Source organism: Brienomyrus brachyistius, chromosome 25 (assembly GCF_023856365.1).
Source record: "Brienomyrus brachyistius isolate T26 chromosome 25, BBRACH_0.4, whole genome shotgun sequence".
NCBI classification, from domain to species: Eukaryota; Metazoa; Chordata; class Actinopteri; order Osteoglossiformes; family Mormyridae; genus Brienomyrus; species Brienomyrus brachyistius.
Window position 1 is genome coordinate 827,652 of NC_064557.1, and position 16,188 is coordinate 843,839.

At 45.6% G+C, this 16,188-nt stretch overlaps 1 protein-coding gene across 4 annotated transcripts in view; it reads right to left on the bottom strand.

Annotated features, from left to right (window-relative positions):
- Positions 1-1,183: 1,183 nt before the first annotated feature.
- The window catches only part of slit2 (slit homolog 2 (Drosophila)), a 120,592-nt gene continuing 105,587 nt past the window's right edge, over positions 1,184-16,188 (bottom strand). For all 4 annotated transcript variants that reach the window (XM_048995741.1, XM_048995744.1, XM_048995740.1 and 1 more), the window contains 8 exons: positions 12,997-13,090; positions 12,450-12,587; positions 11,535-11,775; positions 10,555-10,685; positions 9,465-9,619; positions 6,919-7,207; positions 6,134-6,345; positions 1,184-3,136 (listed from right to left, as the gene is read on the bottom strand). In XM_048995741.1, coding sequence (XP_048851698.1) covers positions 2,895-3,136; positions 6,134-6,345; positions 6,919-7,207; positions 9,465-9,619; positions 10,555-10,685; positions 11,535-11,775; positions 12,450-12,587; positions 12,997-13,090 — 1,502 coding nt within the window. In that variant the 3' untranslated portion in view covers positions 1,184-2,894. The remainder of the gene's footprint in view (positions 3,137-6,133; positions 6,346-6,918; positions 7,208-9,464; positions 9,620-10,554; positions 10,686-11,534; positions 11,776-12,449; positions 12,588-12,996; positions 13,091-16,188) is intronic.

Below are 16,188 nucleotides of genomic sequence, written 5' to 3' on the forward strand. Positions count from 1 at the left end.
TGGAATTCTGCGCTTTTGCAATGCTCAGTCTCTGGCAAACGACTAAAAAAAAAATACATAAATACTTCTTCAACATTTTGCATTTGTAATAAATTCAGTATAATGCTGGCCTCAGTGAAAACAGAAAATCCACACAAGAAACACCACTGAACTCCAATATCAATAAATTCAAATGAGTATTTACAAAACGCATCTCTAGTAACATCTCTCTCTGGTTGTAAGACCTGTGGCTCATAAGGCATTGCAGCGTATCAGATAATCCAGCAAAAAATGTTATGGAACACAGTTAGAGGAAAATCATCAGCTGGGTGTCTGACCTGAGCACGTACTCTTCAATAATGAATAACTGAACCCGCTGGTCCTCAAAAGCGCAACGCTGGCGAGAAAATTCCAGTAGTCTCTAAAACAAGCTGGACAGACTCACAAAGCTGCAGAAAGGCATGAAATACCAATGAGCTTTTGAGAACGAACAGCCCCAAAACCTTCTGCTAATATGGTAGCTGGCCAAAATTCTTTCTTATTATAACATAGTGGAGGCCCAGTTTAAGTATGTCGCAGTGTGACATTCACCAACAAATTTAGCTACTACCTCCGACCAGCTTGTGAAGAGTTATGCCAATTTAGCGATCAAATGTATAAATTTCCAGCCATTAAAGTACGTTACACCCAACCAACCTTTATTCATTAAGCTTGTTTGGGTTTAGAAAAATACCCATTTATTTCAATCCCAGCAACAGCTGCTTTCAGAGAACAGTCATCAATGCATTGTGGAAACAAACTGTGTTGTCCACTGACTCACTTGTGACACTTCAACCACAATTGATCATTGAACAAAATGCAGTTTAATAAATCTGTTAGAGAGCTGATTGTACAAAGGCTTATAACTATTAAGGGAGTAATAATTATTCAAAATAGTCATCCTAATTATTTTAAAGAGCAATAACAATACAAATATGCTGTAACAAAAAAACAATAAATAAATAAATCATGTCCGCAAGTAACGGACTGTTCCACACAATTTGATCGTTGGCCAATTTATTTACTCAAAAGCTCAAGATTTAGGGGCTGAGTTGAGTATCCAGCAAGGATGGTTTAACTCCGGTGCCAAGGCTGAGTTCAGTGGTTTAGGATGCTGGAATATTCCTTCGCCTTTATCTTCCAGAATAAAGAGGAACACAACGGATAACAGCACCGAAGTAAATATTGTGTTTAATATGCAAACATCAGTGACGATACTGATATTAGTCCAGGTAAGATGAAGCACAACGTACATAGGAGGAGAACCTTGGTTGTTATACAGTGTGCTCGTTTTTATGGAGGAGGAGCACGGTCCACTAGAATACATAATCATCATCCAAAGTCTACATTACAAATTTAGCAGCAACATGTTAACATTGAAAACATGGATAAACAGGGATAACAAAGTAGTTTTATTTAGAAAAAGTCACAGTTTTTCTTAGCATAAATGTGTTAAAAAGGTAAGGATTTTGTAAAAGGTCTAGTCTTCCTAGGGAACTTTTCTAAACACCATGTAATCTCTGTAAAATACATTGGGAAAAAGTAACTTTCTACATGTATACTCTAATATAAAGACTTTTATTTCTGGCACAGTACAAATTCTCAGGAGATTTGACAAAAATATACAATGCTTTGTTTCACTTCACATTTTAAGATTAAAATGTAACTAAGGTTTCTGGAAAATACAACAGTCTCAGTGGTCAAAGGAAAACCAAACCAAACCAAACAAAAAAAAAAACTAAGAAAATTAACCAAATAGGACAACCGTGTTAGTTCTATCCCACAGATCGACTGTCTTTTTAATACAAAAATATCAGGACAAATATAAATTAATATATATTAAAAGACTGTATTATATAAGGGGATGAACTACCAAATAAGCAAAGATATTTTAGATACAATAAATACTAGTCAGTGACATTGTGAGTACTGCGCCAACAGTCAGAGGCATGATTAAAAAAAAAAAGACAAGACATATCGTTTAACCAAATTGCTAATCATATATCATTAAACTATATTTCTTACATCCTCCTCCCCATAACATTTAAATTACAATGCATTAATACTGGAAACAAGGTTCACTAAATATTATTTTATTTTTTTTTGCTATCGTACATGTGTTGGATTTGTGCAGGTAGGGTTCATGATGCACTTGACATGCACACGGACCTCATCTTGGATTTGCAAGTTTATCGCCTTCAGTAGATGAGTCTAAAGGTGAGATATGTAAGTCGATTTGCCTGTGCGTAGCCTTCCTTTGGGATGCGGTTAGGCCGGTGTCACAATGCAACGTGGAGAAGACTTCGTGGTAATGTCACAGAGAGCACGACGCATTTCGGATTTTTTTTTTTTTAAATTCCCTTTTTTTCTTCCCTACGTATCTCCTACGTGCAGGTGTTGCTTGCTACTGCAGGATCGGTAACTTTCGTTCTTCCCTCCAAAACTCCTCACTTCCACACGCATTTTACTCCGAAAGACACGTAATGTCTAACGTTAAAAAAAAAAAAAAAAAAAAAAAACTGTATTAAAAATAAAATAAAAAACAGACAAACAGTGACCTGCTAAGGGTTGTATTCTGTTTCCTCACTTGCGACAAAGAAAACCGCCAGTTCTTCCTGGGAACGAAACGAACGTTGCGCATCCTGGGCAGGCGGCAAATGAAGAAATAGCCATCTATGTTTTCGTCTTCGTTTCTCTCCCCCATTCATAATAAAAAATAAGTCTGTTCTTTATTTTACAATATATTTCAATATTTCCACTATGGAAGCATTAATTAGTCCAGCACTGCCAAAAGGTGTGATTTTTAATTTTTTTTTCTTTTTTGCTGTTGTTTTCCTTAAAAAAAGGCGACATGTTACAAAAAAAGGAGGGAACATTTATGAGAGACACTTTGTACAGCCGCATTTCACCACCTTCTCTACCTCCTCCACAAAGGACGAGCCGTCGGTGCACTCAAAGGTGTATTTCCGCCGCTTGCTGCGCAGTGCTCCGCAGCACTGGCCGCCCGCACAGCCGCCGCGACACTCTAGCCGCGAGACCTTCTCGGTCGTTTGGCACGCGGCGTACCCCTGCTGCTTCTGATAGTTATCTCGGATCCGTTCTCCTCGACAAGCGATTTCTGCAGGAGAGGGGGGAGGGGGGGGGGGAATGGAACCATTATTTGTTACTCTTTCTCGTCTTACTGAGGTTTTTCCGCTGTGGAAGATCTTCCACTGCCCAGAGAAGAGATTTTTTTATACGATCGTAGTTTATTTATCTATACAACTATGTATAACCAAAAGTACAAGGGATTCTTTGTGTTTTTTTTTTTTTTTTACATATCCCATCTTGCTCTGTGAGACACGCGGCCGAGTGAGAGCAAATCATGGGTCAAGGTGTAGGGTCAGCTATTTATCCAGTACCCCTGGGGCAATTTTTGGGGTTAAGGGCCTTGCTCAAGGGCCCAAGAGAAATATGATTGCTCTGCCAGCCATGGGCTTCGACCCGGTGACCTTCCGGGATACAGGCACAAATTCCCAACCCGCCGACTCACATATAAGTTAAATGGAGAAGACTTCGGTATTTTCATGCAAGCCTTGAGCTTGAGTCCTTGTGCATGAGCGGAGTTGCCCAGAAGTGCCACTAGGCCAAGCGGCAAACGGCCATGAGTAAGACGCCTAAAAGTAGCGACTGGTGACGTGTTTATAATTCATTATTAAGTCTGGACTGTAGATCGATTTTTCATTTTCCACAGAATAAGCAATGTAACATCATCCCGCTAATCTGTGCTGGCAAGTGCCTCTGTTTTTTCAGAATACAAAGAAAATATCCGCTTATCCTCATTTGACTCGGTTTTCCTTATCGTGACGCACTGTGACTTAAAATGCTGTATTGAAACCTGCCAAGTGAATTTAAAAGGGCAGGCTGCTTTTTGTAAGATCAATAGATTTGAATTCGTAGTATTTTTTTTTACCTTTGTTGGTTAAGTACATTCAAAACCAGGTATTATTATTCTTTTTTTACTTTCACTTCAGTAGTATTTTACTGGTTGACATTTGCTTTTACTTGAATAATATCTTGGTGTGGAATCTAATTTTTCCACCACTGTTTGCACTGGCTCACGTCGCAAATAGCTATTCTCTCATTGGTGAAGATCTGAGAGGTCAGAGGTGGAAAGGTCAAAGTTGAATCTGGCTGAACTTTAAGTGATTCAAAAACAGAGAATCTGAGCAGAACGCTCCCTCGACAGTAATGGAACGGCCAACCTTGACGCCTATCGCATGAAAACTCCCTTAATTTGACGTAAAGAACTGTAAATATTCAAAATTTAAATAATTTAAGCCTACTTGGTCTTTCGTAAGAAAACAATTATATTTACACACCCACACAAGAAAACAGCAGCATGATGGTTTACAACACACTGAGGAGGAACGCAGGGTCAAAAGCAAAAGACACGGTATGGCTTGGATCGTATTTGAAGACGACAGAGCTCATGATTTAAGTGCACAGCAATATACATGCACACGTATGCTTTGGATGAATGTTCATGAACTAAAAAAAAAAAAAGAGTTTATGCATGTCAGTGTTTCTCAACCCGGTCCTTGGGAACCCCCAGACAGGCCGTGGTTTTGCTCCTGCCCAACAACCAGCATACCTGTACCAGGAACTCGGTGCTCCTGATTGGCTGGGAGCTGGGAGGGAGCAAAAGTATGGACTGGCTGGGAGTCCCCGTGGATCGGGTCGAGAAACACTGGTTTATACGATGGACACGGAATGACTTCCAAAGGAACAGAGTGAGGAGCCAAGAACGAGAGGCTGGTCCTGAGTCTGCATTCCCCCCCCCGGAGGGTCTCACCTGTCTGAGCCGCGAGGGGGGGCTCAGGGAATAATCAGAGGAGGCTGGGAGGTCAGAAGCAGAGTATAGCATAAGAATAGTATCAGAATCACTGGGGTGCATTTCATAGTGGGGGGGTGGGGGGGGACACACACACAAAAACAAGCAGCCAGAGAAGAAAGGTCAATTAATCATCTGACCGCATCGAAAAGTGCAACAGAACATTTCTGAAAAGGTCACTAATGACGTTGCATGATGCACTGTTAAGGAAAATAATATTTCGCTCCTGAAAAGGTTGAAGACCAGCAATCTCCCAAAATGTTATAGTTTCTAAAACATGTGAGCTGTTTTAATCTGAAATGCTAAAGAATGCTGGTAAGCAAATGTCATTTAATCATGAATTTTCCGAAGCACACACTTCATCGTCCTAATAAAATTTATTTTCACTCTTTTTAAATGAAAAGAACACCATGTCGATAGCTCAAAATTCCTGTGCTACATTTTATTTATACCACTGAAAAATTAATCATGACCCATAAATTAAACGTAGTACAGACATAAGTGGCCCATAAACTCATGTTTTGCCAAAAAAGAAAAAATGCAGTTCCAACATGAATGTTAGAACTGTTGACCGGTAGGCTTTATTTGGTAACACTTTACTTACGACCATGTTTTTAATAATTTATAAACACATTCATAACAAATAATAATGCCTTCATAAAGCATTATAAACATGGCTATAAATATTTATCAAAAGGCATAACATATTATAGCCATGTGTATTATGTTGTATGAAGCTCTCATCTATAATGCACTATAGATACCTTTATAATGCAGTAATAAAGCATCCGTATTGCTTATACCGACCATTATAATGCATTATAAAGGTATATATAGTGCAGTATAGATGATAGCTTCACAGAGCATATGTAATAATATCCATGGCTATACACGGCATGGCATTATAAGGGTCGGTATAAGCAAGGAAGGGATTATAAAGGTATATATAGTGAATTATAGAGGAGACCTTAATGACTCTGTCATAATGCATAATAAACATGGCTATAATATTCTATGCCTTTTTAAACATATTTACAGCCATGTTTATAATGCATTATGTATGTGTTTATAAATTACTAGAAGTGCTACCTTCTATTTTTCTAAAGTTAGTTTTCTTAATGTGTTAGTTTGTTTAATATGATTCAGTCAAGAAAAAAACAAGACAGAATAAACAGGAAGCAGAGAGCCCTTGGTACACAGAGCCGTTCCGATTGGTTGCGATGGAGAGTGGCTCCGCCTTACCTCTGTCACAGCCCTCTCCCGTATATCCGCTATTACACTCGCAGTAGGCTTTTCCCAGGCCCGACAGCCTGCACTTCCCATGCTTGCATTTAATAGACTGGCATGGGTTGAAAACCTCCTCCTCCTCATCGCACAGCACGCCGCTGTAGCCGGGCTGACACTTGCAGCTGTAGGAGAAGGCATTGATGGGCAGGCATGTGCCGTGGGTGCACCTGCAGGGGGCGTAAGAGACACGGTAAGGCGCCCAGCCGCGGTGAGGGAATGCATTGCGGATTGCTAAGGGCCGTGGATGGGCACAGAGCCAACACCACAGAGGGGCCCTCATCAGCGGGCGCAGAGCTGGCGCCATGACAGGCAGATCAGATGGGAGGAGGCCCCCTGGTGGCCGTTGGGCCCTAAGCAGCTGCTTAGTTCACTTATGCCTTAGGCACACCCTGGATGTGTGGACCCCAGTTGTGTCTGTAGCTTAAAAATCCCTTTATAAAGTCGCAGTGCAACAGCAGGTACAATTTTCTGCCATATGTGTCTCTATTTACTAACAAAGGCTGCGGATGTAATGCTGTTGATGTTCTTTAAAAATGTTTCATTTGGGGCATCGTTATTTTGCCTGGAACCTACGGCACCGACGTTCTCGCAATCCACATTTATACGCCAGTCAGCCTATCAGGTGACATAGGTGATCACCCAGGCGTGCCGACTTGGCAAGCAAATTTCACTTTGTCCGGTGCGGGTGGGTGCCGGGGGTTAAACTTTCCACTGCCCACGGCAAAATGAGTGGGACTCACTTGTTGCCCTGGCAGGGGTCGTTGGTCTGTTGGTCGCACAGCGCCCCCGTCCAGCCGGTCTCGCACTCGCAGGTGAAGCTGGAGCGGCCCGTGGCGTGGCAGGTACCGCGGAGGCACGGCGGCTTCTGGCACGGCTCGCAGCCGGGCAGAATGCCGTCCTGCAGCTGGAACTGCGCCAGGTCCTGCAGCTCGCTGTCGATGTACAGGTTGCGGATGCAGCCCTGGAAGCTGGAGCTGTTCTGCTGGGGCCCCTGGTGCAGCGCCGCCACGTTCGCTGTCACGGGCATCCCTGCGGGAGTCAATTCCCGGGTCCCCATTAGCCTCTGCCGTCATGAACCCCCCCAGAATGCACCCCACCACACCAATCTCAATACATACTAATGTAACAATGTTCCTCAACGGGAAAATTTCATTTACATTAATACATTTTGCAGAAAATTTCGCGCCAAAGGAAGTAGGACCGTGCAAGCCCTGGAGCAACTGGAGTTGAACCTGGCTCAAGGGCCCAATGGTGACATCACTGCTCCAGCCATGGGATTTGAACCGACAATCTTCCAATCCTGGGCACAGAAGCCTGGCTCTCTGCATGAGCCCCATTGCAGTGATTAATTGTTTCTAAACTACAGGTCAGACAGCTTGGTGCAGGCGAGCCAACGGTAAACGGGTTAACAGATACCCCTTACTGCTGACCTGGCGGCCAGTCGCTGACAGAGCGCCCAGCCGGGAGGAGCAGCCCGCATCCGACGTGCCACACGCAACAGGGCAGCCATCTGCCGCTGCTGAACTCTCAGGCATCGCCAGCAGATGCCAGAGTCCATGCACAAAAGCGCTGAATGCAGCAGAGACGAGTGCCCCAGCTGCCAGAGTGCGGATCGCCACCATTTACCTAATCATCCCTCCTAAAGATCCACCCATCCATCTTCCATAAGTGCTTAGCCAGCAGAGGGTTACTATGGGTCTGGAGCCTATCCCAAGATGCACAGGGCACGTGGCAAGGGGACAAACTGGACGGGATGCCGGTCCATCGCAGGACATAGAGCAGGGGACAAACTGGACGGGATGCCGGCCCATCGCAGGACACACGCTCACAATCATACACTAAGTGCACAGATTCCAATTCACCTCCAGACAGAGGACGTGCAAGAACATGCAAACTCTCCACATTACAATCCTGGAGGAGAGATTACACTGTTACCAAAAGAACCTCTGTGTCGCCCATCTCCCCAGATACATGATATATTCCACTAATGGAGGGGTTAACTTTACTTTACAACATCCATTTAACTTGTACAACTGTCAAAGGAATCCTAAATTGGGCGTCTATGCTGTTCTCCGCGGCCCCGTCCTGAGTGCAGAGGACGATGTTAGCAATATAATTTGGCATCACTTTAAATCCAAGCCGGCATCAGGGGTTATTTGGAAAACAATCCATACATCTTGCTTTGTGCGGCTCGTGGAATTTGCTTCGCTGTACTTGGTGTACGACACCATTCATAAAGACCAAGGTGAACCATGTCATTTTGTATAGCTAATCTTAGCACGGTCACAGGGAGTCAATGGGATCTGTCTGACACAGACTCCCCCCCCCCCCAGCTGCAGGAACTAGGGTAGAACGGGAGTCAAATGAGTGCCATGCTAAAAACATCAAAACATTACGCAGGGAGTAGCACAATGCTAATACGTCCATCTGACAAACAAATAGCGTGAGTTTATGATCCTCTGATGCCGGCAGTTCAGAACAGGCCTGTAATGTCCGTCGAATGGCAGACCCGCAGATGGGTCTGTAGAGGGCAGCATCTCACAAACTTGTACCGCTTAGTCTTAATAACAACAGCACTTCAAGAAGGTTGGAGGGTGACGGCGGCAAGCAGATCCCATCATCCGGAGAAGCCTTTTGACGGTGAAGGTAAGAGCCAGCCAGTCCACAAGAAGATTCGATTATCTTGAACTGTTTCTATGTGAGCCCCAAGTGGGCTTGAGTTCTTGCCCTCATTCTGGGGCGGGGCTTGCAGCTCCTGCCCAATAGCTGGAAACTGTCCAGAGTGTTTAAATATGTTGGGGGCGTGTCTTAATTAGCATGCTTGACACAGACTCTGCCCCACGGTATCAGTGGCAAGTAATGGTGAGTGGTGGTTTAATTAGCATACTCAATGCAGACCAAGCCCCTTTTAATCTTACATTCTCTTTCAGTGAGACATCTAGACTTGGGGACGGTGACCCCTGATTTTATTGCATTTTGGAGGGGGGAGGGATTCTTTCAGGCTTGCAGATCCTGCCTAATGGAATTAGAAACTGCATATGTGTAAGTCCTGCCTTTCAGTGGGATGGGAAATAAGTGGTGTGATTTAATTAGCATACACTATGCAGACCCACAGTGTTAATCCCACAATATTGAGAGCAAGGGGGTGTGGTTTAATTAGCATACTCAATAAAGACTCCGCCCACAGTGTCAATCCCACCTTTCTCCGCCTCTCCACTCCCACATATTCCTAGACATCGGGAGGATGACGTCATAAGCCTTGAAGAGCTTAGAGATGGCAGCTTACCCCCTACGTAGAGCGGTGAGTCTATGCTGAGCGTGGACTGCTTGGAGAGGGTGCTGATGGACTTGGGGCTGCCTCCGTCGATGGACAGGGAGAGGGTCTGCTCGAAGACCACCAGCTCCACCATGTGGAAGCTGCCGTCATTGATGGTCTCCACACTGCGAACACAGAGCCGTCCCTTTAAAACTCCATAGCTATATGTGACACTTAGCACGTACGTAGCCTCCAGTTTCAGCCTTACTGGCTCCGGAAATGTAAAAGAAATCCGTTTTGAAAAGAAATTGAAAAGTCAGCTCGGGAGCTGGACGTCAGAGGGAGGGCTGTAACAATGCCCGCAAAGGACAAACAAAGAAATTGGTCTTTTTTTCCCATAATACAGATACTGTGGCACGGGGAAGCAGGTTTTCACTGTCCCCAAGGCAACCATAAAAACATAAGCCAAAGAAAAAACAAAACAAAGCTAAAAGACAAAAAAATTGCCACTATTTCTGCTGGCAGACGGCTGGCCTCCTAAACATCAGCTATGCCCAAAGTTATGGGCCACATAAAGGACCCAATGGTAGCCCCTGCTGCCCATGGAGAATGTGCATATGCACAGAAGAAAAAAACACTCCACATATACAACTTTTATGGCGATTCTGAATTATTCACTGTGACCCATTTAAATGCGATTTCCACGTGTTAAACGTTTAAAATAGGCCACATTTAAGCTGCATGAAGAAAATACGGCTTGATTTTAACCGGGATAGCACTAGTGTCGCTTTTCTAATTTAGCCCATAAACAGATGGAGATCCTGGAGGGGATATTAAAATGTTTCCTTTCAAATGTAAACAAATAAAATGCGTTCCAGCCACGCGTAACCGGGCGTTTAACCGCCGCCGTTTTCCTGGCTGTTATGCTTATTATGGCAAAGCAAACATCTCACTTTTATGTCGTAAGCGTTTGGCGCCTCAGATTTCGTCTGGAAAACCAGGATGAGGCCTCAGAGGGGGTCTCGTGTTTCCGAGGGCGAAAACAGGACTGTGACCGTGCCCCAGGGCGGGCCTCAGGTGAACCTCATCCCGGGGCCTTGGTCGGGTGGGGGTGCGTCACCTGTAAATGGCTGACGGCGGATAGGTGCCGGTGTCGTAGCTGACTCGCAAACGCCCCCTGTAGAGCTCCACGGCGATGTGGTCACTGTCGCCTTTGTACAGTAGGATCCCATTGTCTTTGTCGGTGGCGATCTGAAAGACAAGGACAGACGGTTCACTCCCCAAATCCCGAATGCAAGGCCGTAAAAGAAGGGAAAGTTAGGATGATTCAAAGGGCCTATGAGTGATGGGGCCCTAAAAACATAACATAACATAACATGGAATGGTCTGTGTTAGGGGCCCAATATAGTATAATTTCTTGGGGCCCAAAATTTCTAGTGGCAAGACTGGACTTACACACAGGCTAATCGAGGCTGTAGCCCTTGGTCCTGAACTGTAAGGAGGTCAAAATAGCTGCATTTTATATTGAAGGGCCCCAACAATGCCGTTAACCCGCCCTGCCTGTATGCACCCCTCATTTCAGTCATGCTGTGCATTACGCCTGCTATTTTTATTAAAATACAAACGATTATGATAATCTGCACACACAATGCCCTCTAATATGTAGGCGTGAGGAAAGATGCTTTCAGTAATGGACCCGCAACGCACAATCTATCCAGTCCAGAGATTTGGTATAATTTCCCCCAGTTGAGCAAGCACCCTGGGCAGCTCTGAGAAGTCAAATTCCCAAAATGAAAAACCCTCGACTGCAGGTGTCTAGGAGCCAGGACCGACACCGGAGACACTGGAACACGCCGGGCGCTCATCAGAATCTCCACGGGCAACCAGAGCTCTGTAGAGCAAAGTGCATTTAGGGGAAAAATATGTAAATGGAGACCAATTTCTGGTACCTACATTAACTGGGTACTTGTTTCTCATATTGCCTCTTTTTCATCATCTTCTCATAAGTGTCAGAGATTTCTCAGTGCAAGGATAGTTTTGGCCACCAGCCACCTCCGGTGAGCTCTTCTGGAAGTTTCCAATGCGGTTTTGGGGCCGTACCTGCAGCGAGATGTTGGCCTGGGAGTTGATGAGGGTGGAAGGGATCTGTAGGAACGATTCATGCTCCACAAAGTTGACGCTGACGAGCTTCTCGCATCTCTCCCCTTGGTAGCCTTGCAGGCACTGGCACGTGGGGTCACTGCCTTTGATGAAGCACTGGGCCCCGTTGCGGCACTCGTGGTTATCGCACTGACTCGTGCGCGGCAGCACCATCGGTGGAGAGAACTCGCAGAACAAGCCGCTGTTCAGGCAAATGGCAGTCAGACCATTTTAGCGACAAATTTATCAGACGTTTTTTTTTTTTGAGAACCAGGGTCAACTAGTATATAGAGTAACTGAGGGTGCTCAAAGGCCCAATGGGGAAACCGGGTGATAACGGGATTTGAACCAACAACCTGTTGGTTCTGATCACAGATACAGTCACCCAACCCACACCCCCTGCCCAAGCCAAACATCATAGTTACATTTTCACTTAATGCGGTAGCATTTACCATATAAATCATTATTGCAAGTCTCAGTGGGCCTGGAGCCTGTCCTGCAAAACTCCCTGAGTATGCAGTGGGTAAGGTGCTGGCTCCTTAATCAGCAGGTTCAGCTGTCAAATCTAAAGATGACTTCTCTTTCACAGAAGCGGTGTCAGCATGTTATTAGTGCCTGTGATCAGAAGGTTGCTGGTTCAAGTCCCAGCACCACTTTGCAAGGCCCTAAACCCCATATTGCAGGGATTATATGACCTGGCTTTTATTTTAATCCATAAAAGGGTCTGCTCAATAAACAAAAAATGTAACATTTGAATGAGAATGATGCTAATCCATGACAGCATTCACACTCACACACTACTGGTAGTTTGGAGATACCAATTCACCTGCAAGTTTCCCGACCAACACCCAAATCTCAAGTAGTATGTGCACTCACCTGTAACCATCAAGACACACGCAGGTGTAGCCATTCACCGCATCGATGCACTGAGCTCCATTTTTACACTTATTCTCCTGGCAGTCGTCGAAATCGATGCTGCACTGCTCGCCCACGTAACCTGGGGTGCACTCACACCTGTAACGAGTCAGGCAACACCAGATAAGCAACCCGTAACCTGGTAAACAGCCCGGGCGGATGTGACCTAACCGGGTGGCTTCACACAGGACTAAGATGCCTTCCAATTAAGAATTAAGATTCAGAATCAAGGTTCACAGCGATGAATCATACATCTCTTAATTTTACCGTGTCCCGGCGTGGCTCTTGTGGTTAAAACGGAACTCGTGACCCCAAGTAAAGTCTCTCCAGAAATTTAAAACCGTAATTTAAAAACCCAGAAAATGAATATCCGGTTCATGTTGCCATGAAACCGCACGCAGGCAAACAGAACCGACTGATCGGAAGGGGATCCAGTAAAAACACTGCCGCTCCCATTACTATGCAGCCAGACGGGCCGGGGGGGGGTGTCTCTCAGGCTCACACTCACTTGTACCCAGTAGGAGTCAGGAGGCACTTGGCATCGTGCTGACAGAGGTTTAGCTCCGGGGCACAGAAATCCAGATTCTCCTCGCACAGCTCACCTGCAAGACAAACAGCCACAGCAACCCTCAACAGCCTCGTCTCCTGGACCCCGACGGGTGGTGGAGCCCCCCTCCCACTCCACGGCCCTCCCCCCGCTCGGCCCCTGCATGTAGAGCTCATACACAGCTCCCAAATCCAGGGCCCGGTCTTCCGTACGGGCCACTGGAGAAGCCACGACAGAAATTGTGTGCGTTTTCAATCTATATTCCTGAGCGGAATGATGCGGATGGCGCGCTTCCCTGCTGTGCAGGTGTATTAAATAATTTATCTTTTCATCCTTCCCTCTGTGAACTCTTTTTCAAACAGACGGGCAGCACTGCGGGGGGGGGGGAGGGGGGTGAGATAGGGGGGAGGTCTTCTCTTTTCTCCTCTAACAGCGAGAGAATGGCCAGGAGAAGCAAGAAAAAGAGGGGAAAAAACGAGAGATGAACTCCAGAGATCTCATCGCTTACACATCGCATCTCTGACTGACGCCATCGATCAATAAAACATTTTGTGAAATTACATGCCAGGCACTAAATTATGTATCTTTAATACAAGTCAAACCCCGAGGTCCTTAGTGGGGAGAATGGTGTTGTCGTGCCGGATGACTTTTATGGCCTAACCGTGTTGAGACCAGGAAGACACGGGCTAACATACAGCGTCACGCTAAGCCTGTGATGAATTAGTCTGACTACAGCAGAAGCGACGCTCTCCATGCCTCGCAAAGCCCTATCGATTAAGTGGCTTTAGGGATTCAAGATAAATAAATAACAAAATATTGCAGTTCAGCAATTCTCAGAGTGGAATAATTACAAAATTGTCCGGAATCGATGTAATTGCGGGGCAAAGATCGATCTTGCGCCTCACTTTTGATTAATGCGCCGTTTGACAAAACCGAATCGCAGTGTCATAATGTCACGGTCGTGTCCTTATTTTTTGCCCAACGAGGGTGCCGGATCTGGGTGTCTCTTAGACATCTTATTAATTATGTGCGATTCATCTGGAGTAAAGGATTCACTCAGGTTATCTTTAATATCTTAACATTCAGTCAGTGCAGTATACAGGGGCGGGGCTCCTGGCCCCAACTGAAAGTTGATTGGCCCCCTGGGTGGCCCCCTTCCCCGTCACTCATCAATTCAAAGCATATCATTGACTGATAATAAGGTTGGCCCCAGTTATGCCCCACCCCTTAAAAAAATTCTAGAATCACCCCTGTATTCTTTATATTGTTTGATCAAACACTATGATACTGCTGCCACTGTTGACAGATTAGGGTTTAGAATCACACTTTTGTTGAATGCGAATCCAGGAGATGTTATGCTTTTTAAATATACAAATGCAGTACTCTGTAAATTCATGTCTCTGTAGACAGGGGTGTTGGTGCTGACAGTTTTAACATGCTTATTTAACCGTGCTGGATCTCTTTTGAAGGGTACTTTGAATAGTCATCCTTTTTAGCTTAGTTCCGGTCTACATCCTATCTTTTCCTTTTGCTCAAATGCAGAGCTGGTTGATTGCCAGCACATTAAAGCAGGTGATCTCTGTTACAAACCGGCGCGGCCTGCAAGGTCATTACGGCAGAGCAGGTGTAGCGGAAACGACTCTGCCGAAAACGTTAAGAACGCATCACTCCGGGAGAACCTCCAGTGGAGAGCTGCAGTGTCTCGGAGAGTAATTAGCTTGCGTCGCCCGAAGGAGGAAGATGTAGCAAAGAACTTAAGCTCTGCCTCGTCGGAAAAACATGCCACCAGAATTAGTCGGAGGGCGTCCTAAGTCTGATCTCAGCAAGGGACGGAAATTGCTGACCGGCAATGTAACGTTTCCGTTCCTGCATGGCGTGAAAAGCCTTTCCTGACGGCCTGTATCAACCAGCAAAACCCCCCCTATATAAAACCCAGTGCGCGTTTTACTGCCTGCCTTAATGGCGTCTCACTACGCCTCATGCGGAACAGTCGGCGATCGTGAAAAGCGAAACGTCAGAATGCAGCCAGAGGGAAAAGAGAAGATTCGGTATAAACGTCGCTTGACGACACAGAATTTTTACACCCCCTCCTCGCCCACCCACCCATTTACACAGACACACACACACATCCAATCAGCAGGTATGGTAAAGAGCGTGCAATGGACAGTTATATGAATACAGAATGCAGTCGGAAGGGGGCAGGGACGGCATGCTGGTCTTTAGCGGAGCTCAGCCCCAAAGTACTACGATGGCTGTAAGCAGGGGTGGGAATTCCCCAGACATTATCTTAAATGCAGGGGTACTGTGGCCCACCCCTGTCCTTAGGGCGAGGCTGGGCACAGCTAAAGACACCCAAGAATAAAGACAGAGGATGACTGACTAACCTTTCTCCACCTCATTGAGAATAGCTGCTTGCGGTTTCAGGGAACAGAGGAGACAGACATGTTTTCGCTAGTTAGCAGCAGCACAGAGCGACAGCAGTGACACGGAAAAGCAGGAGGCAGGCGGTCGGGCGGCGGTGGGACAGGGAGGAAGCTGCTAGATGAGGAAGCTCTCACAGTCCACGGTCAGATCCTTAAGTCGTGAAATGTAGCTACATGCACCCAGCGACCTTCTTTTTCATTTCCTTCAAGTCTTGCTCGTGAGTCTCAGTGGGGCTCGGGGCCTTTTCATGGTATGAATTGCTTTGGTTAAACTCTCATTCATCAATAGCCGCTAAGCTAAAAGTACACAGTATCTACGCCCAACTGTTTCTGTATATTTTATTAAATCAGCAGCGATTGCGAGGGTTTGTCCCGGGATTTGGGGGGGGGGGGGGGGGGGGGGCATAAGACAGGCCACACAAATACAGACCAAGGCCAATTTAGACATATATCTATCTGCGGTGAAGAACTGGAGAAAGCTATTTTCAGACCGTAGGTGATTGGCAATCTCTGCCAGAGCCGACCTCTGGGATTTCAACTAGACTAATTTGAGCTGTATGAGAGGCAGTTGCCTTTCCAGCCTTGTGGGCAAATCCACGGAGGATCGGAATTGTTTTAAATGCATCACTATTTTATATTTGCGTGTTTAGCTACATCTTCGGAATTCCCTGGAACTGGGCAACTGTTCATTACCGTCTTTAAATTGGAAAATTCTGGACTGTAAACTGCA